General features: G+C 37.2%; 1 protein-coding gene across 3 annotated transcripts in view; it reads right to left on the bottom strand.

Moving 5' to 3' along the window:
* Positions 1 to 27,753, bottom strand: part of BCL2L14 (BCL2 like 14) — a 554,792-nt gene that overhangs the window by 85,424 nt on the left and 441,615 nt on the right. For all 3 annotated transcript variants that reach the window (XM_044088128.1, XM_044088125.1, XM_044088126.1), the window contains exon 4: positions 9,696 to 9,763. In XM_044088128.1, coding sequence (XP_043944063.1) covers positions 9,696 to 9,763 — 68 coding nt within the window. The remainder of the gene's footprint in view (positions 1 to 9,695; positions 9,764 to 27,753) is intronic.

Genomic DNA, 27,753 nt, shown 5'->3' with positions numbered 1-27,753 from the left:
TGAAAAGACTTAAGATAACATCAATAATTGTTACTTATGCAAGTAGTTTATACATATGTAATTTATTTCTTATTGGGTTTTTCCTATTATTTCCTTCTTGATTAGGTTGAGACAATATGGTTTTAGAACAAAAACATGCTTATTACATTACATTTTTTTGCGAACTGGTTCATTTATAACTTTAAGATTTGTAATATGTATGGTTTGATGGAGTTTTGTTACCTTTGATTGGTGGTTGGTTACATGGGGGCGGTGTGTTTTTAAGATTTTTAAATGCTGCTGTTTGACTGTGAATTATCTGAAGAAGTTACATGACTGGACGAAATGCGCTTCATCGTACTTGTTTTATTAAACTTGTTTTTTTTAAGTGGAGTTTTCAGTTCCTTCACCAGCAGCTATTTATTTATTTTTTATTTTATTTTCCCAGTTTGTTAGTGCTTGTGTCTCTTGCCAAGGCTGATTTACAAGTCAGGCTAAATTTTAAAATGAGTTGTTCACAGTTTTATACGTGTGAAAAGTAACCAGCCACTACTAGAAGCTGCCAGATCAAATGTAAAATATAGCTTCAAATATGTCCAACAATTATAGCAAGTGGCCTGCTCTTGCTGGAAAACTTCAATACATATAAATTTATGACCAGCCAATTATTTTTCACTTTTTCTATAACATTAGTAATGTGACCCATGATTTTATATTCAGTTCACATTCAGTTTTCCCATGCTTGTTTATCTTTCATTCTGTGCTGCATGGTGTCATTCTGATGTACTGTTGTATGCAGTGAATCCTTAAGGTACTGCTTTGAATGAATTTCTGATAAATAAAATTGTTTACTTTGCATCTGATTCATTGTATATTTTGTCCATTTAGTAGTAACTGCATGTGGTATTCAAGACTTGTGCTGAAGGGTGTTGTTAGATAAAAGGGTATGTGGTGGCTACTAAAGGGAATGGATGTGGCTAGAGTAGGCATGGGATGAGGCTTGTTTGTCAGGAAATGGAACAATACAAAGGCTGCAACCCTAGATGCACAAAAAAATGTAAATGAAGTTATGCAACCAAAATGAGGTAGTAATGACATGCAAAAATGTAAGCACACAAAAGTGTCATTACTGCAACCAAATAAGGGATTAATGACATGCAAATGTAAGCATACAAGAGAGTGTCATTAAGGCAACCAAATGAGGCAGTGATGACATGCAAATGAAGGCAAACAAAAGTGCCTCTGTTCACTGTCATGTGCAATAGCTTGTGCCCCCCTTTATCTATGACTCTACAAAGACACACACACCTGTTAGATAGTTTTCAAGTTGCACACTGGCAAAATGCTAGCAGTCGCAGAAGTCTACACTTAGCAGCACTTGCTTGCTTGTTCTTGCTGTGGCCTTGCCCATTGGAGTGCTATGGGAGACCATAGCAATGGTAAAGGCTTAGGCAGTGTGTAGCATACCATAACATGATTGACTAGCAGATAATTGAATGCTTCCATGTAGATCATGACGTAGTAAGGAGTCCAATATACATGTACAACCACATTCTGCATCTGGGTACTGAATGTAGTCAGTAGTGAAGACCTGCGATCAAGCATCCGTTGCCAAAATGAACTCTGCATTTAAGGCAGAATAAACAGTGGCATTTGGCATGAGTGTTGCAATCTCCTCAACTGTATGCACAGGATGATGAGGTCTTTTTAATGTTCAAGTCTCTTGGGTCGATGCATATTCAGATTTCATCTGAACTTTTCTTATTAGCAGCTACCATGAAAGACACCCACTCAGTTGGTTCTGTGACTGGACAAATCACATCTTGCCGCACCATTTTGCATAACTGGACCTTGACTGTGTCTTGCATGGCTATTGGAAGTCTCCTTACTGGTCTGACCACTGGACTGACCTCTGGGTCTACTTTCATGGTGTACACAACTGGAAGTCTGCCTAGCTTGTTGCTGAACACATCAGCATACTCTGAGAAAAAAGCATCAGTAAAGCTGGAACAGGGAAATGTACATGATGTACTTCTTTGTTAAAATAAAGCAGTTTCATTCTCAAACTGTCTCTGAGACCTAATATTGACTGCACAGGTCTTTGGACTTCATAAAATTGCAAGCTACAACTGTTCCCAGCTGAATAACATGAAAGCATTACTGAGCCCTTGGTTTGAATCTCTTCACCTCCATAAGCAACAAGCTTCACACAATCAACCAAATTAAGTTGCTCACCAGCCCTCACTTTAGCAAATGTTTCTGCTGACATTACATTACACTTTGAACCAGTGTCTACTTTAAGCTATGTGGGTTTACCATTGATCAGGACAGTACAAAATATTTCATTCTTTGCCAACAAATCTACTGCATTAACCTTTGCACCGACCACTGATAAACCATCTACATAGAAAGTAGGGTTGCAGTTCTCTATATGATCAACCTGTTTTTCTGAGTGACCTTTCTTAATAACTGAATGTGGTTTTCTTGATTTACAAAACTTTTGAAAATGTTTCCATTTTTTACACTTGTGACATTGTTAACCGAATGTTAAGCACTTCTCTCTTTTAGACTCATGGTTGTCATCACAATTACAACAGTTAACAATAAGACTTGACTTGGGTTTTGCTGACTCACTCTTATACTGTACTTTGCATGCTCCTTTAAATTAACTAGTCTTGGAACTTGATAGAAAGCTCTGGGTTTTCCTTGCCACACCCATAGGGGTTGCTGCAGCCATGTGCTTAGGCCTGGATTTGTTTGCTACATGTTGCATGCTGTCTACGTTTGTTCTAGAGGCTGCTGAAACCATGCTCTTATCATTTGTAAGTATACTTGTGTGCCTTTCTGTGAGCTCATGGATTTGTCAAATCTCTATGACTTTGCTTAATGTTAAATCACTGTCACAAAGCAAAAATCTTTCTCATTGCAGCACTATTAACACCACACATAAACCTGTCCTTTATTAACTCATGTTTCAAGTCACCAAATCTGCACATTTTAGCTTTATTTCTCAAGTCAGTGATAAAAAGTTTCACCTGGCTTTTGGTCTCTTGTATAAAATAAGTGCCTCTCTAATGTAGTATTTGTCTGGGGGATGCACATTTCTCTAAATTTACGTTTTAAGCACTCATGGTCTTCCCTTAATTCACCCGGTACCACAATATGGCGGTTTGCCCCCTCTCCTACATATATTTCTGGTGCATACACAAATGAACACTCTCTTTCAATAGCTTCTGACCCAGCAAAGTTAATCAAAATAAATGTCCTTGTATGTGCATCTTTGTCAGAAAAAGCTGCTTGTATGAAAATATTGTATTCCTGCTCAAATACTCTCCAATTTTCTGCTATATTATGATCAAACACAAGTGGACTTAGTCTTTGAAAAGCCTCTGCCATATCAACACACAGTAGTGAAGTGCTTGAAATCATGTACAAACATACACAAACACAAATATATACCAGAACTTTAAGCCAGTACTTGTAATTATGCGCAGTAGCACAACAAACTCTCTAAAATAACTGCACTTCGCCAAATAAGTCTCCGTAGCACAAGCACACTCTGAAATCACTGTACTTTATGAAACCACTCATCAGTGTAAGAAATATTTCAAAATTACTGTACTTTGTGAATAAACTGTACACAATGGTAAAAGCTCAGAGTAAGAAACACTTCAAGATAAATGCACTTTATAAATAAACTGTGCACAGCAAATGCACCTTTCAAAATGGCTGTACTTTGTGAAATAACTCTGCATAATGTAAGAAACGGTTCTATATTACAAGATTGAAGCTTTACTTAATCGAATAAGTAAAGCTCAAACTTATAATATTGAACCCATAAATTGTCAAACGTCCGATTTAACCCAGGGAAACACTTCCCTTGGCCGTTCTGTAGAGTATGCCCGTTTCTCCAATTTGGAGCGATCTCGGAGTTGGTATATTTATGTAGGGGTGTTTGGAGCGAAGCCCCCCACTTGATTTCATTTGAAAAGCTTTTTTTTTTTTTTTAATTCGGCCAAGGGAAGTGTTTCCCTTGGTTGAATCGGCCGTTCGAAAATTTTAGCTGTCGATATTACAAGATCGAGCTTTAGTTATTTGATGAACTAACATTTCAATGTTGTAATATAGATGCTAAAAAATACTCTGAAATGGTGGATTTCTGCAAATAAATGCACACAGCACAAGAAACTTTTTGAAATGGCTGTACTTTGCACTTTGCAATATAAATGTGCTTTGCACACAGCAAACTCTTTGAAATAACTGCATCATAATAAAGCACACACTCTGCAAACACTTTGCACACTGACATACTTCAAACAACTCTAGTTATGCTTTGAATGGCTTTGGTCATTGCAAAATGGTAGTTTGTGCCCAAACACGTATCTGTATCACTTAGCTGAAATATCTGTGGGAACAACTAAGATGTATATTTATGCAATGGAAGGGCCAACTTTCTCTGTATATAGGACACAACTTAATACAATGGCTTAATAAATATTTGGAAGCTACTCTTGCCTATCATTGTTATACACTGTAAACCTGACGACTGTTCTACCAGTCATATGATGTGTGAACAGTACTCATGATTCAAAAATGCATGCCTTGTAATAGGTGTATATCAGTCATACTGCTGCTTTCTTTGATTTCTCATGGAAACCAGGGAATATGTGGCTGAGGAATGCAGATTCAGAACTCCCATGTGGTGTGCAAAAGAAACAAAAAGATTTTTCTTTATTTCCTACATAAGGACTGTAACAAGCTGCTGGGTATATATGAAGAACCCTTTAAGACGGCTGCTGTCTGGAATAACTGCATAACTTGAGTGAGATGTTAACAATGACAAGGTTTACTGGGTCAAATGTATTACAGAATAATGTAGGCACCAATATGATGATCTCATATGCACCACCACAATGACTACCTACTCAAGTGAGATGAACAGGTACAGCCAGAGCCACATGTGATATAATCTGTTTGTTTAAACACATTTCTTCAAGATGATTGCATACATGTCAGTTAAGTACTTGTACCTTTTGCAGAAGTAGCCTGGAGGGAATGTAAGTGCAAACACATTATTAGTGCATGGCAGGCTGCAAGCATATGACAGGATATATTTTGTCAGTTCATTTGCAATTTGCATGCCTGTCAAGCTATATACAAATAGGCACACAGAGGCTGTTTTTGAAACAGCCTGAGGGATATAGATACAAGTCAATAATGGGTATATCCTGACTACATTGTTTTGAGTAGAATGGGCACATGCTGCATATAGTCAGGGAATGCTAAACATATGGCATTGTTACTGTTCCAGTAGAAATGGTACAGTCATAGGTTCATAGGTAGGTACTAGGCTATGGGCCCTAGGGCCCATACATGCCTAGCCAAAAAATGCACCCTGGCTTTCGCCACCCAAGAAAATTATTTTCCTGTGCCCCTGTCGAGCAGAGCCACAGAAGTGATCCCCGGGGTGAATTTCCCATTTCCCATCCAATCATCAAGATTTTTCTTGAAGAGTGCTAATGAGAAGCTCTGTTTGACATAGATAGGTAGTCTGTTCCAGAGTATGGGAAGTCCCTGGGACAGGAATCTATCCCTCCAGCATGTTCGGTTTATTGTGGTGACAAGGTTAAGGTCCCTAGAGCGTGTAGCTCGGAGGGATTGGGATTTCTTTAAGTGGAGAATGTCCAACAGCTCTGGGTTTGACATAGCTTTGTATGTTAGGCAGAGATCGCCCCTGAGTAGGCGATATGCGATGGAGTAAAGCTGTAGTTTTTTGAGACGGTTTGCATAGGGCATATGTTTGAGGCCAGTAATCCTCTTTGTGAGATATTTCTGTGGTCTTTCCAGTTGTTGTAGATGTCTTGTGAGGTACATACCAAAAGGGGCGTTGTACTCTATAATGGGTCTAATGAGTGATGAGTAGAGGGGAACAATGACCTCTTTTTTTCTGGATGAGAATCCTTTTGTGATGAGATGAGCCACGTAGAAGGATTTCCTGACCACTGTGGCGATGTGATTATCAAAGGAGAGACTACTGTCCACCTGTGTCCCAAGGTCTCATCACATTTTTGGCATTAAGTAGACTACCAGCTATGTGGTAGTTCATGGGTACAGAGTTTTTACCAAAGGGGATGACAATACACTTTTTGGCATTGAGCTTCAGGCCATGGCTTTGACACCAGGTATCTGTCTCATTGAGGCCTTTTTGTAGTTTGTCCACATCGTTAGGAGTTTCGATTATGGCTCCTAGTTTACAGTCATCTGCAAACTTTGTTAGCCAAAGACCTTCTGTGTTGGCCTGCACTTCAGAGAAGTAGATACCAAACAGGACAGGACCCAGGACTGAACCCTGTGGTACTCCACTTGTCACTGGTCTGATGTCGGATTTGGAATCCGCTACTTTCACAGTGTGGGTTCTGTCCGTGAGTCAGTTGGCAACCCATCTTGTGACATAGGGATTTATACCTAGTTTAGTGAGCTTATCTATAATTCCAGAGTGGGGGATGGTGTCGAAAGCCTTGGCGAGATCTAGATAAGCTGTGTGAACCATTTTACCCTCATCTATGGCTTTGGTGACTGCTTCAAAGAAGTCAATCAGGTTTAGGAGACATGATCTGCCTTTTACAAATCCAAACTGAGTAGGGTTCAGAGTTTGGAGATTACCAATGTCTTTGTTTATGAGTTCCATGATGATACGTTCCATGGCCTTGCAGACCAGGCTCGTCAGGCTAATGGGGCAGTAGTTCCCGGGGTCCGTCGTGGCTTCCCCTTTATGGAGTGGGATAACTGTTGCAGTGCGCCATTCAGTGGGTACAAAGCCTGAGGTGAGGCTATGATTGAACATGGTACTTAGGTAGGGTGCCAGTTCATTCTGTAGTTCATGTAGAACGCAGCCTGGGATATTGTCAGGTCCCATGGATGCTGTGTTCTTGGCTTTGGACAGTGTGTTTTTTATCTGTGCAGCCGTGATTATAGGAACTTTGCATTCTTCAGGTATAGAGATGGGCCCTCTAGGGGGTGAGAGGGGGGTAAAGTTAGCACTGAACCTATCTGCTAGGATGTTGGCAATATCAGTTGGTTCTGTATATTTAGTGCCATTATGCTGTAACTCAGAGCAGATCTGAGTGTTCCCATTTAGATTCTTGACATAGCTATAGAATGCTTTGTGGTTGACTTTAGAGTCAGTGGCAATTTTGTTTTCATAACTAGCTTTGGAGGATTTTATGAGGGATCTCAGCTTCTTACTGAGGTTGACCAGGGAATTCCTCCAGTCATGGGATTTTACTCTTTTTTGCAACAGTTTCTTTCTTCTGTTGTAGAGTTTGTTTATGGCAGGGGTCCACCGTCGTTAAACAGGAATGGTCAGTACCAGTACCACTTTTTCACACAGTAATGAACAAAGACAGTCTTAACTTAATTTGACTGTTCCATCCTACCACTGTACTTATGTACGCATTTATCTTAAAAGTACATGAGGGCTGCCACAGAAGGCAGCAAAGATTTACTACACAACAGTTAAAGTGGAATTTGCAGACTACTTACAGTGCACTGTACTTCTATTACATTTATGCAGCCCTTCTCATTTTGGCTCCATGCATGCAATTAACAACAGTCTTCTGAGTCAAAACCACCTCCAGAATAGTTGGACACTGTGGAGGGCCAGGCTGGATCAAGTGATGAGGCTAAAAGTGTCCCATTAGTGGTGGTGGTGGGGGGATGGAGGTTCTTCCTTACTGAGCAGCCGTAGCCCATCAAATACAGGGAGCCACACACAAGAGGTAGAAGGAGTTGATGTGGTGGGTGGCACCTGTAGTGGCCCACCCCCAGCACAAGCAGTTGACCATGTCTATGGTGGACTGGCACATTGCTATCAGACTGGATTAAACTGAGAACCTCTTGCAGAAGACTCTGAATTTTCTTATCTTGGGGTAACTACATCCATACCAAAAGTCTGGGGATGGTTATGTGTATATTGCACTTTGGGATGCATTGGTTGCTCTCTGCAGCCATTACCCCAATCATTCCAATGCCTGGTGTCACCCCTTTCTTACTATGTCATGATCCATGTTTTGAGCATGGTCCAACCTTCTCCATCACCATCTGTCCACCCTCTGTATGTATGTGTCCATCTTTTTTCACTTCAGCCTCATGTGTGTCCCCACAAAGTCTCCTGTACTCTTCTCTGTATGTCTGGTTTTCCATTCCCATGAATCCCATAGCCCTCCATCCCTTCTTTCTTTATATGAGAAAAAGGAAAAGTATCTTGTCTTCCCATACACCAACTTGCACTCTCCTGTGTTTCTCCTTGTGTGATCGCCTCTGATTGCTGTCATCCTCCTTTCCAAATCTTCCATACACCTCCTTTGAACTTCATTTTGTTGCAGATAATGGCACCTTCTCCCAGAATTAAACATAGTTTGAATGAACTTTTCCATGGAACCTTGATATGCTCTGCTGAACAGCATACTAACAAGCATGCTGGTATCCCTACTCTTAGCTGTGGCAGATGCTGTTTCTCTCTTTGCAGACTACAGCACCTTTCTCAGCCTATTTTGCATTGTTATACAGTGCTAACGACTTTACAACCTGAAGTAACAGGTGGACTACCATACTACTTGCATGTTCGAGCTGTGAGTGTTACTCTGCTGTTTTGAGTAATGTAAGAGGTATGCTACTCACTAGCACAGTGTGGCCAGGGCACTACTCATTATATTCCAACAGAGCTGTGAAGGCAGCTCATTAGTGCAGTTCTAGTCATTGCTGCATTTATCTTCCATTGCAGAGAATTTTTTTTTATACATCCCAGCCCATGTCTTAATGCAGGGTGTTGAGAGTTCAGAAAATGAAAATGACAGAAGATTTAAAAATAAATCTGATATATATATATATATATATATATATATATATATATATATATATATAGGTTCACTATAGAATCCCAAAATACTGAAATCCCAGATTTCAGTATTTTAAAATTCTATAACCGAAACCTTTAAATACCGAAACACCATAACTGCGAAATTTAAAATTGTGAACCTGCAGTACAAATACACTACACACATACACGTACACACAATCTCCCCCCACAATCAAACAAACAATCCTACACTACAGACAAGCAGGGGGGCAAGCCCACCTGCACCCCCCACACTCCCTACTTATATATACTAACTCAGAGATCACACAATCACACACATAAAGGTAACTCACACACACACATTTCACAGCCTCTTGCACACACACATCACAGCCAAAACACACACTAACATACACTAAAACCCCTAACCAACACACTCATACGTACATACCTACACTTACACCTATGCATTCACACACCACAACACCAGAAGCTGCAAACTTCGGTATTTTGAATTTCGCGCTTCTGGTGTTTCGAAATTTCACGGCTTCGGTATTATAATTTCGAAATACTGAATGTCGGGATTTCAGTATTTCGAAATTATAAAGGGAACCCATATATATATATATATATATATATATATATATATATATATATATATATATATATATATATATATATAATCTGCAGCACCCCTTGTCCTCTTGTTCTTTCTCCAAGGGCTTCATAGACCATCTTTACAGGGATCTCCTGTTTTGCAAGTCTTACTGACAAAGTATGGTATTTCTACAAATCTTTTTTGCAATAAGCTCAGAACAGCAATCATTTTAAAAATGTAATAAAAAATTATTCCTCAAACCTTTTCATTTAATGCATCTCCACTATCCCGTAATAGAGCAACAATTTTTTCTATCAGCTGTTCTTCACCTGGAAAGAACAAAACAAAAACAAATAAATTAGTTTGCACTGATGCACAATACTACTTAGCAAGTATTTTAGTACTATGCTACTTTTGTTAGTAACCTTCTTAATGGAGCTGCATTTAAGAAAACAGCACCTTATGGAACATGGTGTGCCCCAGCTATGAGTCTGTCTGCTACTTAAATGGAGTCCTCTAACAACAGAGGTTGTGCTCCACCACATTTTTGTGCAAAGTAGATTGCATACCAGCCTAACAATGCTTATATCTTATAATTTATACACACACACGCACATACACAGACACACACGCACAAGCAGACATGGACACACTTACACAGAATAGTGCTGGGGCTGTGAGTCTTCATGTGTGTGTGTGTGTGTGTGTGTGTGTGTATGTATGTATGTACGAGTGTGCAAAGGTAAAGATATGAACATACATACATACTACATTTTTTACATGGCAGCACAGTAGGACAGCTGTTTGTCTTTCTGCCTCATATAACTGTTTCTCTAGTTAGTGTGCCTTCTTTGTGCAGTCTGCATATCCTTCCTGGGTCCATGTGGACCTTCAGTGGCTGCACCTGTTTTCTCAAAAATCAGAAAGACATGCCAATAAAATAATCTGAGTGTACTTCAAAATTTTCACAGGTGTTGGTGTGATATGCATATATGTCTGCTTTCTTAAAATTGAAAAAAAATTGGAGTAGATGGGGTCATTGATACACATATCAAGTGAAGACAGTGGGACAGCAGCATGTCATGAATTACCTCCAATCTGACCTCTCAGCTTTCCCTATATTGAATGTTCTTATTTTCAGGCTTGATTTAACCATGTATATGAGGTACCTATTTTTATCATTATACCCCTTATTTTGAGGCTTGATTTACCCCTTTTCACAATTTTCTGAATCCCTCCTCACCAAATGTGATTTTTGAAGCTGTCTATTACAGAGAAAGCTACAGTACATGACTAACACATTAGTGGCACCAATAATCTAAAGAAAGAGGACACACCTTATATCTCTCTTTTTTCAAAAAACAAAATAAATAACTGTGTGGTAGAATTTTGCAATACAGTTGATTAATGACTACAGATTTTACACTGTCTCTTTATTTTCCATCATTTTTAAACATGTCTCTGAGTAGTATCCCACATTTCTACTGGCATAGGGTAGAGTTATATGTTATCTGGTATTCAACATTTTTATTAATTATATATCCAGAATTTTAGTTGGATGTACCTAGTTTTCAAGGGCATTAATACTTATTTTCAGTGTCTGCAAGTTGAGTAGTATACCTCCAACTGTTTCTTAATTCCAATAAAATGATTTGCTGTATCTCAACATAGCTACTTTGCAGGGCAGTATTAGTCATTGTTACAACATACTGGAAGTTTTAAAAGTAAGTCTGAAGATGTTATGGATACCAAGTGTGTAACTAGTGGATGTGAAGATAAGGTTGAGTGTGCAACTTAAGTTAAACTGGCTTAAGAACCTGGTCTTCACAATATGATCTTATTGATCAGTAGTAGGAAAGAATGAGATGTGGTACCTGCTTACAGAAAATTAATTGGCATAAGAGACATTGGGTAAGAATACAACAGGAACAGAGTAGATGAGCTGGGAAAAATCAGATTCACTTACACAGTAGTCCTTTCTAGCAGCTCTTTAAAGAAAATGTGAAATAGTCATACAACAGCTCCAGCTAGGGTATACAAATCAAGTAACAGACTTCGTAAGCCATGTTTTATAAAACAAGTAACATGAGGCTTGTCTGCTGTTCTAACCCGGACATTTTTTTTTTAACTCAGAGTTAATAAACTTTAAATAAATAACCAACACTGTAAGAAAATTAAGAAAAAGCAAGAAAAAAATAATTCTAATATAAAAAAACAAAATCAGATTCATTTGCATGTCTGTCTGAAGCAAACCATGAAATAATCCTTGATAATTTAGCCACAAAATTCAGTTTTAAAGCTTCTTCCAATTGTCCATTTTATCACCAGTTGGGTGATAGAAGTGTATATATACAGTTTTACCATTTTGTGAAGTGTGTTACATATTGTGATGGCAACTTGAAATACGGACAATATGCTTCTAACACTGCAAAATAATGGTGAAGAGTCAGTGGTGGAGTTTGATGAAATATTGCACAAAAGACAGAAGTGTGTGTGTCTGTGTGTGTGCGCGTGTGTGTGTGTGTGTGTGTGTGCGTGTGTGTGTGTGTGTGTGTGTGTGTGTGTGTGTGTGTGTGTGTGTGTGTGCGTGTGTACTACTCAGTTTTAACCTGGAACTTTATTTCTTTACTTATTTTGAGTTTTTAAATATTCTGAATAGAATAGCATTGCAAATGAAAGAAAAACAAACAAAAATAGCAAACAAAACAAAAATAAAAACTCAAATTCACTTACATAGCAGTGTGCTCTAGAACTCTCTTGAGAAAGACCTTGAACTTCATATACCCAGGTTCAGAGGAAGTTCTCAATTTCTGATGGAATCTGATTAGATGGTCAAACTGGTCACTGATGAGATAATTGTGTCTGTTCTTGCAGTGTTCCTCTACTTACTTTATACCAGTAACCCATGTAAGTCAATTGACAGTTTGTACCTGCACATCACACTGTGTGAAGAGTATCTCCTGCATGCCAAACACACTTGACTTATTTTATTCCACAGAATGAATAAAGTTGTCTCCAGACAACATAACTTAAGAGTTTCCCTTTACCTATTAATTTTCTTTTAGGATAATGACAGAAGTACTCTATGCAAAACCATAAAAAATATCTTTCCAATGTACTGTTACTCTGCTGGCTTTGGTACAAGTGAAAGATAAATGGCAACATCTATTCTCATGAAAGATACTATATTCATGCTTTCAGAAATGCAGTGGAATGCCTTACTGTGTCATCAAATGTGATGCTATGCTTGCTCACACAGATGGACCAGCCCTTACAATGTGTGCTTGTTACTCATACTGCGGCTTTTCACATAGAGCTCTATCCCTCTAACAGTTAGACAAGAACCATCACTAAAAGTCTTTTAAGCTTTAACTAAAAACATGCCTATTCAACCTAAGTTGCTGCATATGCTCTCTACTTGACTAAACCATTTTTCTCTTTCCTAACTGCTCTCCTTGCTGAGCTCTTTATTCCTTCTAAAACAGAGTAACTGCATAAAATTACAACCTATAATATGACTTAATATTGTTATCAATAACATAATCTACAACTGCCATTATAATATTTACTGATTTCTTGCTCTCTATGTTTATGTATAGACTGTATAAAACTGGCACTTCCCATGCTTAAATATGCAATATCTATGTTAGATGTAATTGTCAATTTTCAATTGTATTGTTTTGTTTTGGACTGGAGCTCTTCTATCTGGGCCTCTGCTGAAAAAGGGTCTTGAGCCCAGTCAGACTTTCCCAGTAAACAAAAGCAATAAATAAATGTCACTCTTACTGTACTGTTGATGAAAATGTGATTCATAAACAGGAAACAGTTACTAAAAGCCTTACGAATATGTGCAAAGCACAGCTGCTAACAGCACATGTGAGGGACTGACCCTAGACAGAAGGAAGGTGATGATGCACTGATGCACCTGGAAGTTGTTTTGGAGGTCCTGCCATTTCAGAGTCAGATTCAAACTGATGTGCTGCATGTACAAGATACTACCTGTAGTTTCTAGTGGCACAAGTGGTTTATGTAGACATTTGTCCTTTTATAAGATAAATGATTACATCTGTCATCACTGGCAGCTCAGTATGCAGAGGCATAAAAATAAGAAAAACAGTAAGAAAGAAGACCATCTCTCTCTCTAAGCGTAAACTATCTGGTAACATGGAAAACTTATTAGCAGAGTAAACTAATTGCTCAGAACATGCTACTTAAGCTCTTACCAGCCATTTAATTTGCGTAAGGAGGATTCAAAGCATAACTTGTTCCAAGGGAAAATAATGCATTATTTGTCAGCAGCAAAGATGGAGATAGCACAAGGAGGCATTTCTAGGGATTCCAAGGACTACTCTAGTATGAATGCAAAAGAGGATGAACTGCCAGGAATCTCTGGCTTGCAAAAGGTCACAGATGTTTTTTCTCAACAACTTAGTTTTATGTTTACATATAATTTTATCTTCAGAATCAGGTATGCCTTCTCCATCCATCCATCCCTTTCTAATTAATTTTCAAGTAAGAAGCGAGAGTCCAGTAACTCAAGCAGTTCAAGAACTGCTTGGCAGAAGCTGCTGCTTGGGCACAGACAGTTTTTGGCTAAATTAGATTCCCTTGCTTGTGAGGTGAAGGCTTTGATGTATTCAGCTGTCAATTTTCCAAGTATTAAGCAACTATTATTACAACTTAAGTTCTTCTTTCGGCTTTTCCCGGTTAGGGGTCGCCACAGTGGAACTCCGGTCTGCTAATGATTAGCAGTATATTTTTACTGTGTCGAGGTGCCAGCCCGATGCCCAACTTTCAACGAAGGCATGCCCATTCACGCATGTCTTTCGAACTCCACTCGACCGTGGGGAGGACATACAGACTCCACACAGAAGGCGCTCCAGCTGAGAATCAAACACGAAAACCTTTTGCTGTGAGGCGACAATGCTACCGCTGCACCACAGCGGCTTGCAAGTCGAATACTTCATAATCTGAAATAGAATCTGACTTTCTTGGACTTGCTAATAAGTTTGAAACTCTAATGTCAGAAATTGTTAAGGCTCAAGCATCCCTACAAAATAAGAACATTAAACCTGGAATTTATATCTAGGAATTTGAATATCAGGTTAAATAGCATCCTTGAAAGCTTGGAAAATAATTCCCCTTTACTCAACAAAATATATTTTTGAGGAACTAGGGAAGAAACTGGTTATAAGAGAGCTATGAGAAGTGAAGGCTGATGTGGTTCATGGGACAGGATCACAAAAATGGTCACAACAGACCGGTTATCAAATTTCAGTGATGGACTGACAAAAACTTGGTAATATCTGCAGCATTAAAGCAAAAAAAAAACAAAAAAAAAAAACTTTCATTTCAAAGCAAGCCACAAAATTTTTTCCCAAGATTTACCTCAGACGTTCTTCAGAAGAGAAGAGCTTTTGCTGATATCAGAAATTAAAACAGGTTTATTTTTCTTGCTACTTTACAAATAAACTATAAATACTTTAAATCTTAAATTCTCTGTACCTGACAAAGCACCAAGGGAACTGAGAGCTATTAATATACTGCCATAATTACTATGTGGGGAATGTTCCCAATCCTGTTCACTGTGGACTTGCCTTTCCTTTTTTTTTTTGTGGGAGTGGATTGGGATTCACTCCAGGTTTTGAGAATTTGTACACTTGTTACAAGATATTATTACTTGATTATAACTAATGAGAATACTGTCTCTTAAATGTTAATGGATTAAATAATCCGATCAAAATGAATATTGTTACATTTTTAAAATATTTAAAACCTGATATACTCTACCAGCCAGAAATACACTTAGCTGAGCACAATCATTTGTACTGACTGGAGATTTTGAATGTGCATAAGTTAAGATTTTTTAGAATATTATGCATTATTAGATTTATTGAAATATAGAAATGATAAGGTAGAATGATACACTTTGCTAAAAAATATCAACCTTCTAGATTAAACTAGGGGCCTGGATATAAAAGAACTGCTCACAGTTTAAGTAACTTACTTCTGTGTAAGGCTTACCTGTCTTACAACTGTGGCCCGATTCCAAAGGACTTGCTCATTGAGTAAATCACTTAATCGAAGAGCAAGTCTCTGGGTAAGTATTTTTGAATCTGGCCCTATGTTTTTGCTTCTGAAAAATTTGGTTTGAAATGTAGGTATGTGAAGCTCTTGCCAAGGTGTTTTTCTGATCATTCACTGATTTCTACTGCTTTAGAAACTGACTGTGTTAAAAGGAAAAATACATTTTTTATTAAAAATTGTATTTTCCTTTTTCAGTGCAAATTAATTTAAGATGTAATCAGTCAATTTTTGGATGGAAAATGTCTCAATACATATTAATTCTCCTGTGATTTGACAATCTTTCTAAGAGTTTATTGCAGTTTTTGCCCTAACTCTCTGTAGCAAATATAAAAAAATAGAGCAAATCTTGACAAGTTAATAGATCAAATATCACTAGACAAGCTTTATGAAATTAATCCCATAATATATGCTCAAAAAAGGGCTACATTCATTTATTTAATTACTTTCATAACTGAAGGCTTGGGAAATATTGAAAAGGAAATAAATCAAGGTTTTGGGAATGTTGAAAAGGAAAAAAAATAGGTATTTTCAAGCAGATTTACATGGTTCTTTCTTTAAGAAAGAATTTATCTTAAATTTAAAATCGAATTTGATTTAAATATTAAACAATTTAGCTGTTCCAATTGCTCAAAAATCTGATTCCCTTTATCAAGAAATGCATTCAATAGAATTCAATAGAATTTGATAAGAGGTCTGCACTTCATCCAAAGCAATTTACGTAAAATTTCTGAATTTGACTATGATATATATTCTACAGGAGGTTTTAAAAGAAGACCATGTTATCACTAGCAGACAATGTTGGTACGAAGTTTTACCAGCTGTATATGATACATATTTTTTTTATTTAATTACATCCTATATCAGTAGGTTTATTGTTAGTTTAGAAAAATCTTCACAAGAGGATGGCACTTGCTTTTTCTTAACTATAGTCATTTAATTCTCAAACCTGATAAGGATAAGTCAGATATGAGGAATTATTAGCCCATCTCCCTTTTAAATACTGACTAGTAGCCAAATTTCTTAATCTTTTGTCAAATAAAACAGTAAAATTAATCTCACCTTTTTAGTTTGGCTTTTTACCTAACACATCAATCTCTACTCCTTTATAACTTTTTCAGTTAATAATTATTTTTTTCAATAATAATAATAATAATAAACCTCTAGACTCATATATCATCTTTGTATTTTAGACACTCAAAGCATATGACCTAGTGAATAATTACTTTTTTCATTGTAAATTTCATCAGACTCCCAGAATAAAAGGTCACTTTAAAGCTTTTTTTTGTTCACATAAAAGATTTTCTCTCAATTAATATTGGCACACAAATAAAACAGTTTGATGATGTTAGACAGGGATACCCACTCTCACTAACCTTATTTCACTTAATTAATTCTACAAATAAGTAATCCTGATCAGATCCAAATATTATTCCATGCAAAATTAACAACTTTCCTTTAAAGATTTTAGTGTATAAAGATGAATTAATGTTAATTATTAATTCTGCATTTGCTTCTCTAATTCAGCCAGGGATAAAATTAGAACAACTTAAAAAACTTACTGGCTTTACTGTTGATGAAAAACAAAAACCTAAAGTGATGTTTATTTAGGAAGATTATTTTTTGGAAGAATAAAAATGTAATATTTTTACTATGGATTTATGCGAGTTCAACAGATTTGCTTTATTCCCTGCAATGTAAAGACATAATGATGAAAAAAAAAACAACAGCAAAAAAAAAACAGTTAACTCTCAGTTCAGTATCTTTTTCAGGTATAGTATGTTTTTTTAATAATGATTTTTTTCTCCACACTAGATTTTTTTTATTCCAAATATGACCTTTGCCACCTGAAGTTGATTGCTTTAAAAAATGAGGTCCTTATATTTAACAATTGTTTTGGAGAGGTGGCTACCTCAGCATCTCATGGAAACTTACCTAGACCAAACAATTGTATAGGGTATAATGTTAGTCTCAGAGCTTAAAGCTTTCATTCAATTATGGTTATATTTCTATATATGAAATAACTTGGTAAATCAGTATTTTTTTTATTTTAAACAAGAAACAGCTTTAAAAAATCATGTACAACATAGGCAATCTTACATTTATATAAATGAAAATAAACCACAGCAACACAATCTCAGTTGCAAACATTAAGCATTACAAACTGTGCTAACAATTGCAAACATTATACATCACTTTTAATATATCCAGTCACTGTCAGTCAACTATTACATAGCTCATTCAAATCCTGCCTTCTTTTAAACCTTGATCCTCCTCTGCATGTATTGATCCCACATTTCCCATTTGTTCCTATGTAACTTGTTCCTACCCTTTTCTAAAGATCCCAGTTCCAGTTGTTTTATCTCTGTTACTATCTTTACTACTTCTATTACAGTTGGTTTAGACTTTGATTTCTATTTTCTAGTAACTGCTTTTTGGCAGCCATCATAATTAGACTCAGCAAGGCCTTACTATATCTAGGCAATTTCGGTTCTGTATCATAGCTCAAAAAAATCATTACCCTAGTTACTCCAATTTGCTCACCCAGCATCTCCAACAGAGCAGTCTGCAGGGAGTCTTTAAAGTCTGCCAACTCATTACACTCCCAGAAAATATGTTCCCAGTTACCTCTTTCTTTCCTATCACACCTCCAACATCTGCTGTCTACCTGAGGAAAAATTCTTTGTAGTCTACTTAAGGTATAAGAATATCTATATAAATACTTCCAAAGATCCTAAACCTTCTAGATTTTGTTGCATATTTGGGAGACATACATATATCCTGCCATTGTTTCTTTCTGAATTGCTTATCCATTCTCTCTTCTCAGTCCTTCCTAAGCTTCTCTCACTGATTCTTATAGGTATCATGAAATATGTTATATGCTCTACTAATTACCCCTTTTTAAACAGCAACTAAACCAGTATTATATCAACATTAACTCTTGGCAGCTGAGACTTTCCACATGGGGAGAATCTTTGCACTTGTAAATTGTAAGACCCTTACTTAATAAATATTAGATCACTATCAGATAGGCTTAGGGATCAGTTACCAAATATACAGTTTCCTTGGTTTAACCTTATAGCACTTGCCTGCTTTCCAAATATTAGGTGCTCTAATGAAATATTCCAAGATATTTAAAAAATATTTTTTTCTCCAGAACTCCAATTTCTTAACATTTTAAAATTAAAGTATTATTATTTTTAACAATATCTTTATTGACATTTCTTAAATAACATTTCCATTGAGTTCAATACCAAGAACAAACATATCAGACCAGAAAACAAAAATAGTTAGATAATGTTAAGTACAATCAAATGTAATAGCATGACAGGATGGTGTAATCACATATGATTAGCAAAAAAGTTGAGAAAATATTAAATCATTCAATAAACTATATACATATATACATATGTACTGCTTGCCAGTAAAACACAAACAATATGATGACATTGTAGGTGTATTTGCTATGTAATTATTTCTACTGGGGAAGAATAAAATTAGGCTGGATTATAACAAGTATCCCAAAAGTGTACTGATTATAAGTAAATGATGGAGGGGGAGAGGTGCTGGGGATGGAGTGTAAAGAAAAAATACAGTTTTATTCCTTAATAATTAGACATTGGTAGGAGTCAGTGGGTGTTATCTCAGTATATGATCCATTAGTGAGTTTCAAAATTCAACAAAATGTTTATTTCATTTTTGGGCATGTATTAAAAATCCGTGTGCTGTTATGTATCTAATAGCTATTCATCTGAATTCATTCCAAGACATCAGAGTTCTGTCTTTCCAGTTCAGTGTAATATAATACTTTATGTATGAATAGTATAATTAATATTATTTCTTGTTGTTTCTTTAGCTTCACAGGGGGAACATGTAATAGAGCACATTTCCAGGATAATGTAGATTTCTCATATCTCATTTTGCTTAATCTGACTGAGTGAACACCATAATTTGTATGAGCATTTACAGCTCCAGAATATATGAAGCAGGCTAGCAAAATTAGACCAGTTAGTAACAGCCTGCATTTAACTGCTGGAACATGTGTTCTGAGAGACTGTTTTCCAATCTATCTGCAAATATACAGAGCTGAGTATATTTTTTGGTTTTAGAGTATAACTGTTGCTTAGATCTCTGTTGAAACTATCGTCTCCCTGTTCTGAGAGACTGCTTTCCAATCTATCAGCAAATATACAGAGCTGAGTATATTTTTTTGGTTTTAGAGTTTGTACTCTTAATTGTTGCTTAGATCTCTGTTGAAACTGTTTTTCCTACCCCCCCCCCTATTTTCTGCCATGTCTTCAGTTGGCATAATTGTTTTTTACAGCTTGTGTTATCTAACTCAAGGATCAGTTGCATAAAATGAGACCGGTTAGTAACAGCCTGCATTTAATTGCTGGAATCTGTGTTCTGAGAGACTGCCTTCCAATCTATCTGCAAATATACAGAGCTGAGTATATTTTTTTGGTTTCAGAGTTTAATTGTTACTTAGCTCTCTGTTGAAACTATTGTCTCTCTGTTCTGAGAGACTGCTTTCCAATCTATCAGCAAATATACAGAGCTGAGTATATTTTTGGTTTGAGAGTTTGTGCTAATTGTTGCTTAGATCTCTGTTGAAACTGTCCCCACCTATTTTCTGCTGTGTCTTCAGTTGGTATAACTGGTTTTTACAGCTTGTGTGTTATCTAACTCAAGGATCACTTGTATAAAATTAGACCAGTTAGTTACAGCCTGCATTTAATTGATGGAATCTGTGTTCTGGGAGACTGCCTTCAAACATTCTGCAAATATACAGAGCTGAGTATATTTTTTTGGTTTTAGAGTTTAATTGTTGCTTAAATCTCTGTTGAAACTATTTTCTCCCTGTTCTGAGAGACTGCTTTCCAAACTATGTGCAAATATACAGAGCTGAGTATATTTTTTCTGGTTTAAGAGTTTGTACTGTTAATTGTTGCTTAGATCTCTGTGGAAACTGTTGTCTCCCTGTTCTGAGACACTGCTTTCCAATCTAGCTGCAAATATACAGAGCTGACTATATTTTTTTTGGTTTTAGAGTTTATACTGTTAATTGTTGCTTAGATCTCTGTTGAAACTGTTGTCTCCCTGTTGTGAGAAACTGATTTCCAATCTGTCTGCAAATATCCAGAGCTGAGTATTTTTTTTTTGGTTTTAGAGTTTGTGCTGTTAATTGTTGCTTAGATCTCTGTTGAAACTGTTCACTCCATTTTCTACCGCGTCTTCAGTTGGTATAACTGTTTTTTACAGCTTGTGTGTTATCTAACTCAAGGTTCACTTGCATAATATTAGACCAGTTAGTAACAGCTTGCATTTAATTGCTGGAACCTGTGTTCTGAGAGACTGCCTTCCAATCTATCTGCAAATATAAAGAGCTGAATTATTTTGGTTTTAGAGTTTAATTGTTGCTTAGATCTCTGTTGAAACTATTGTCTCCCTGTTCTGAGAGACTGCTTTCCAATCTATCTGCAAATATACAGGGCTGAGTAAATTTTTTGGTTTTAGAGTTTGTACTGCAAATTGTTGCTTAGATATCTATTGAAACTAAGTTCTCCCTGTTCTGAGAGACTGCTTTCCAATCTATCTGCAAATATACAGAGCTGAGTGTTTTTTTTTTGGTTTTAGATTTTGCACTGTTAATTGTTGCTTAGATCTCTGTTGAAACTGTTGTCTCCCTGTTCTGAGACACTGTTTTACAATCTATCTGCAAATATACAGATCTGAGTATATTTTTTTGGTTTTAGAGTTTATACTGTTAATTGTTGCTTAGATCACTGTTGAAACTGTTTTTCCCACCCCCCCCCCCATTTTCTGCCGTGTCTTCAGTTGGTATAACTTTTTTTACAGCGTGTGTGTTATCTAACTCAGGGATCACTTGCATAAAATTAGACCAGTTAGTAACAGCCTGCATGTAATTGCTGGAACCTGTGTTCTGAGAGACTGCTTTCCAATCTATCTGCAAATATACAGAGCTGGGTATATTTTTTTGGTTTTAGAATTTAATTGTTGCTTAGATCTCTATTGAAACTAAGTTCTCCCTGTTCTGAGAGACTGCTTTCCAATCTATCTGCAAACATACAGAGCTGAGTATATGTTTTTGTTTTAGATTTTGCACTGTTAATTGTTGCTTAGATCTCTGTTGAAACTGTTGTCTCCCTGTTCTGAGAGACTGCTTTCCAACCTATCTGCAAATATGCAGAGCTGAGTATTTTTTTTTTGGTTTTAGAGTTTGTGCTGTTAATTGTTGCTTAGATGTCTGTTAAAACTGTCCCCCCCCTGTTTTCTGCAGTGTCTTCAGTTGGTATAACTGGTTTTTACAGCTTGTGTCTTATCTAACTCAAGGATCACTTGCATAAAATTAGACCAGTTAGTTAGCCTGCATTTAATTGCTGGAACCTGTGTTCTGAAAGACTGCTTTCCAATCTATCTGCAGATATATAGAGCTGAGTATATTTTTTGGTTTTAGAGTTTATACTGTTAATTGTTGCTTAGATCTCTCTGTTGAAACTGTTTTTCCCACCCCCATATTTTCTGCCGTGTCTTCAGTTGGTATAACTGTTTTTTACAGCTTGTGTGTTATCTAACTCAAGGATCACTTGAGTAATATTAGACCAGTTAGTAACAGACTCCATGTAATTGCTGTAACCTGTGTTCTGAGAGACTGCCTTCCAATCTATCTGCAAATATACAGAGCTGAATATATATTTTTTGTTTTTACAGTTTAATAGTTGCTTAGATCTCTGTTGGAACTACTGTCTCCCTGTTTTCAGAGACTGCTTTCCAATCTATCTGCAAAAATACAGAACTGAGTATATTTTTTGGTTTTAGAGTTTGTAGTTTTAATTGTTGCTTAGATCTCTGTTAAAACTGTTGTGTCCCTGTTCTGAGACACTGCTTTCCAAGCTATCTGCAAATATACAGAGCTGAGTATATGTTTTTGTTTTAGATTTTGCACTGTTAATTGTTGCTTAGATCTCTGTTGAAACTTTTGTTTCCCTGTTCTGAGAGACTGCTTTCCAATCTATCTGCAAATATGCAGAGCTGAGTATTTTTTTTTTTGGTTTTAGAGTTTGTGCTGTTAATTGTTGCTTAGATGTCTGTTAAAACTGTTCCCCCCTGTTTTCTGCAGTGTCTTCAGTTGGTATAACTGGTTTTTACAGCTTGTGTCTCATCTAACTCAAGGATCACTTGCATAAAATTAGACCAGTTAGTTAGCCTGCATTTAATTGCTGGAACCTGTGTTCTGAAAGACTGCTTTCCAATCTATCTGCAAATATACAGAGCTGAGTATATTTTTTGGTTTTAGAGTTTATACTGTTAATTGTTGCTTAGATCTCTCTGTTGAAACTGTTTTTCCCACCCCCATATTTTCTGCCATGTCTTCAGTTGGTATAACTGGTTTTTACAGCTTGTGTGTTATCTAACTCAAGGATCACTTGAGTAATATTAGACCAGTTAGTAACAGACTCCATGTAATTGCTGTAACCTGTGTTCTGAGAGACTGCCTTCCAATCTATCTGCAAATATACAGAGCTGAATATATATTTTTTGTTTTTAGAGTTTAATAGTTGCTTAGATCTCTGTTGGAACTACTGTCTCCCTGTTTTCAGAGACTGCTTTCCAATCTATCTGCAAAAATACAGAACTGAGTATATTTTTTGGTTTTAGAGTTTGTAGTTTTAATTGTTGCTTAGATCTCTGTTAAAACTGTTGTGTCCCTGTTCTGAGATACTGCTTTCCAAGCTAACTGCAAATATACAGAGCTGAGTATATGTTTTTGGTTTTAGTGTTTATACTGTTAATTGTTGCTTAGATCTCAGTTGAAACTGTTTCTCCCTCCCCATTTTCTGCCATGTCTTCAGTTGGTATAACTGTTTTTTATAGCTTGTGTTTTATCTAACTCAAGGATCACATGCATAAAATTAGACCAGTTAGTAACAGCCTGCGTTTAATTGCTGGAACCTGTGTTCTTTGAGACTGCCTTCCAATCTATCTGCAAATATACAGAGCTGAGTATATATTTTTTGTTTTAGAGTTTGTACTGTTAATTGTTGCTTAGATCTCTGTTGAAACCGCTTTCCCACCCCACCCTTATTTTCTGCCTTGTCTTCAGGTGGTATAACTGTTTTTTACAGCTTGTGTGTTATCTAACTCAAGGATCACTTGCATAAAATTAGACCAGTTAGTTACAGCCTGCATTTAATTGCTGGAACCTGTGTTCTGAGAGACAGCTTTTCAATCTGTCTGCAAATATAGAGAGCGGAGTATATTTTATTTGTTTTAGAGTTTAATTGTTGCTTAGATCTCCGTTGAAACTATTGTCTTCCTGTTCTGAGAGACTGCTTTCCAATCTATCTGCAAATATACATAGTCGAGTATGTTTTTTTGGTTTTAGAGTTTGTGCTGTTAATTGTTGCTTAGATCTCTGTTGAAACTGCCCCCCCCCCTATTTTCTACCATGTCTTCAGTTGGTATAACTGTTTTTTACAGTTTGTGTGTTATCTAACTCAAGGATCATTTGCATAAATTTAGACCAGTTAGTAGCAGCCTGCATTTAATTGCTAGAACCTGTGTTCTGAGAGACTGCCTTCCAATCTGCAAATATACAGAGCCGAGTATTGTTTTTGGTTTTATAATTTGTACTGTTAATTGCTGCTTTGATCTCTGTTGAAACTATTGTCTCCCTGTTCTGAGAGACTGCTTTCCAATCTATCTGCAAATATACAGAGCTGAGTATTTTTTTTTTGGTTTTAGAGTCTGTACTGTTGATTGTTGCTTAGATCTCTGTTGAAATTGTCCCACCCTCCTATTTTCTGCCGTATCTTCAGTTGGTATAACTGTTTTTTACAGCTTGTGTCTTATCTAACTCAAGGATTACTTGTATAAAATTAGACCGGTTAGTAACAGCCTGTATTTAATTGCTGGAACCTGTGTTCTGAGAGACTACTTTCAATCTATCTGACAATATACATAGCTGAGTATTTTTTTTGGTTTTAGAGTTTGTACTGTTAATTGTTGCTTAGATCTCTGTTGAAACTGTTTTTCCCTACCACTCTATTTTCTGCCGTGTCTTCAGTTGGTATAACTGTTTTTTCCAGCTTTTGTGTTATCAAACTCAAGGATCACTTGCATAAAATGAGACCAGTTAGTAACAGCCTATTTTTAATTGCTACAGCCTGTGTTCTGAAAGACTGCCTTCCAATCTATCTGCAAATATACAGAGCTGAGTATATATTTTTGGCTTTAGAGTTTAATTGTTGCTTAGATCTCTGCTGAAACTGTTGTCTCCCCGTTATAACAGACTGCTTTCCAATCTATCTGCAAATATGCAGAGCTGAGTATTTTTTTTGGTTTTATAGTTTGTGCTGTTAATTGTTGCTTATATCTCTGTTGAAACTGCCCCCCCCCCATTTTCTGCCTTGTCTTCAGTTGATATAACTGTTTTTTACAGCTTGTGTGTTATCTAACTCAATGATCAATTGCATAAAATTAGACCAGTTAGTAACAGCCTGCGTTTAATTGCTGGAACCTGCGTTCTGGGAGACTGCCTTTCAATCTATCTGCAAATATACAGAGCTGAGTATATCTTTTTTTGGTTTTAGAGTTTAATTGTTTATTAGATCTCTGTTGAAGCTATTGTTTCCCTGTTCTAAGAGAGTGCTTTCCAACCTATCTGCAAATATACAGAGCTGAGTATTTTTTTGGTTTTAGAGTTTGTAGTTTTAATTGTTGCTTAGATCTCTGTTGAAACTGTGTTCTCCCTTTTCTGAGACACTGCTTTCCAATATATCTGCAAATATACAGAGCTGAGTAAATTTTTTTGTATTTGAGTTTAATTGTTGCTTAGATCTCTGTTGCAACTGTTTTTCCCACCCCCTATTTTCTGCTGTGTCTTCAGTTGGTATAACTGTTTTTTACAGCTTGTGTATTATCTAACTCAAGGATCACTTGCATAAAATTAGACCAGTTAGTAACAGCCTGCATTTAATTGCTGGAACCTGTGTTCTGAGAGACTGTTTTCCAATCTATCTGCAAATATACAGAGCTGAGTATATTTTTTTGGTTTTAGAGTTTAACTGTTGCTTAGATCTCTGTTGAAACAAAGTTCTCCTTGTTCTGAGAGACTGCTTTCCAATCTATCTGCAAATATACAGAGCTGAGTATATTTTTTGGTTTTAGAGTTTGTACTGTTAATTGTTGCTTAGATCTCTGTTGAAACTGTCTCCGTGTTCTGAGAGACTGCTTTTCAATCTATCTGCAAATATGCAGAGCTGAGTATTTTTTTGGTTTTATAGTTTGTGCTGTTAATTGTTGCTCAGATCTCTGTTGAAACTGCCCCCCTATTTTCTGCCACGTCCTCAGTTGGTATAACTATTTTTTACAGCTTGTGTGTTATCAAACTCAAGGATCACTTGCATAAAATTAGACCAGTTAGTAACCGCCTGCATTTAATTGCTGGAATTAGAAGTTATGTACTCACCATAACGTTCCATCTGAGTAGGTGACTTCATTCGGATGCAACCTGTGGGTATCGGATCCGATCTCGGATCCGAGCCGGCAATTCAAAAGCTTAGGCTCCGAGCTCCTAGCTCCTCCCTCTTACCCATAACCCCTTGCCAAGCCCTGACTGACCTCAGATTGAGTTTGCCTCAAATACTGACCACAGTATACTAAAACAGCATAAATACTCGCTCTATAAAGGTCAGGGGGATGGAGGGATAGTTACATCCGAATGAAGTCACCTACTCAGATGGAATGTTATGGTGAGTACATAACTTCTAAATCTGAAGTAGGAAGACTTCATTCGTCTGCAACCTGTGGGACAGAGTCCCTAGCTACCTGAATCTTGGGCCATCATGGAAGGATGTTCCGAGCACCGCTGAGCCAAAGGATGCTCTTCCTCTAGAAACAACATCCACCTTGTAATGAGAAATAAAAGTATGAGGCGAGGCCCAAGTAGCTGCCGCAGATATCATCCAACAAAACACGGGACTTAAAGGCGGCTGACGAGAAACTGCCCTAGTAGAATGAGCCGTAACCCTCTGAGGAGCAGGTCTGCCTGAAGTGTCATATGCCTGCAATATGCAATTAGCAATCCATTTAGACAGAGTGACTTTAGACACCGCTTTACCCAGAGCAAATTTAGCAAAGGAGACGAACAGCTGATCTGATTTCCTGTGGCCAGCTGTCCTGTTAATATAAAACGTAATTGTCTATGAACATCCAATGAATGCAATTTGTATTCCCTTTGTTTGAATACTTGGGAAAAAGACAGGCAAATTGATTGACTGGTTAATATTGGATTCAGAAGAGACTTTCGGAAGAAAAGATGGATTGGTCCTGAGGCACACCCTATCAGGGAAGAAAGAAAGGTAAGGCGGTTTGACACAAAGAGCCTGAAGCTCAGACACCCTTCTGGCTGAAGTGATAGCTACCAGAAAGACAGTCTTCCAGGAAAGGAATTTTAAATCAGCAGAAGCTGCAGGCTCAAAGGGAGGAGCAGTAAGGGCCTGCAGGACTAAAGACAAATCCCAAGGCGGTACAACCTCCTTGACTGGAGGCCTTAATAAAAAAACTCCCTTGAGAAAGGATTTGCATAATCTCGCTGTCATAAGGGGAGCTGTGTCCTGTCCAATGTGATAATGCGATATAGCCGCCAATTGTACTTTAATCGTGGAAGAACTGGCCCCTTGATGAAAGAGGTCTGTTAGAAATTCTAGCACCGCAGAGATAGGTGCTGAAAATGGATCCACCGTTCTCTGCCCTGCCCATATAGAGAACCTCTTCCATTTACTCCGATAAACCTGTCTGGTAGAAGGTTTATGAGCAGCCACCAAAATTGCTTTGACCGGTGAAGAGATACCGAGTCCTAATTAAGGTTGGAATTGGAGCAGCCAAGCTGTCAACTTCAGGGTCCGCAGATTGGGAACTGGCATTCCCAGAGGGTGAGAGATGAGATCCGAAATTGGATCCAGAATCCATGGTGGATTGATTTTGTGAGACCATACGAAGGGGAACCAAGGTTGCCGAGGCCAGAATGGGGCAATGAGAATCATTCTGCTCCCCAAACTGTAGGCTTTCTGCAGAAACCTCTGCATCAGAGGAAGTGGAGGGTAGGCATAAAGGAGACCGGGAGGCCAAGCATGCACCAGAGCATCCTCGGAACTCCCTGGTGGGGGAAGTAGAGCGAAGAAATTGTCGCATTTGGCGTTTGAGGGAGAGG

This window comes from Protopterus annectens, chromosome 11.part0 (genome assembly GCF_019279795.1).
Source record: "Protopterus annectens isolate FY-2018-M chromosome 11.part0, PAN1.0, whole genome shotgun sequence".
NCBI lineage: Eukaryota > Metazoa > Chordata > Ceratodontiformes > Protopteridae > Protopterus > Protopterus annectens.
The sequence above is the reverse complement of the archived record's forward strand: the minus strand, read 5'-3'. Positions and strand labels throughout refer to the sequence as shown.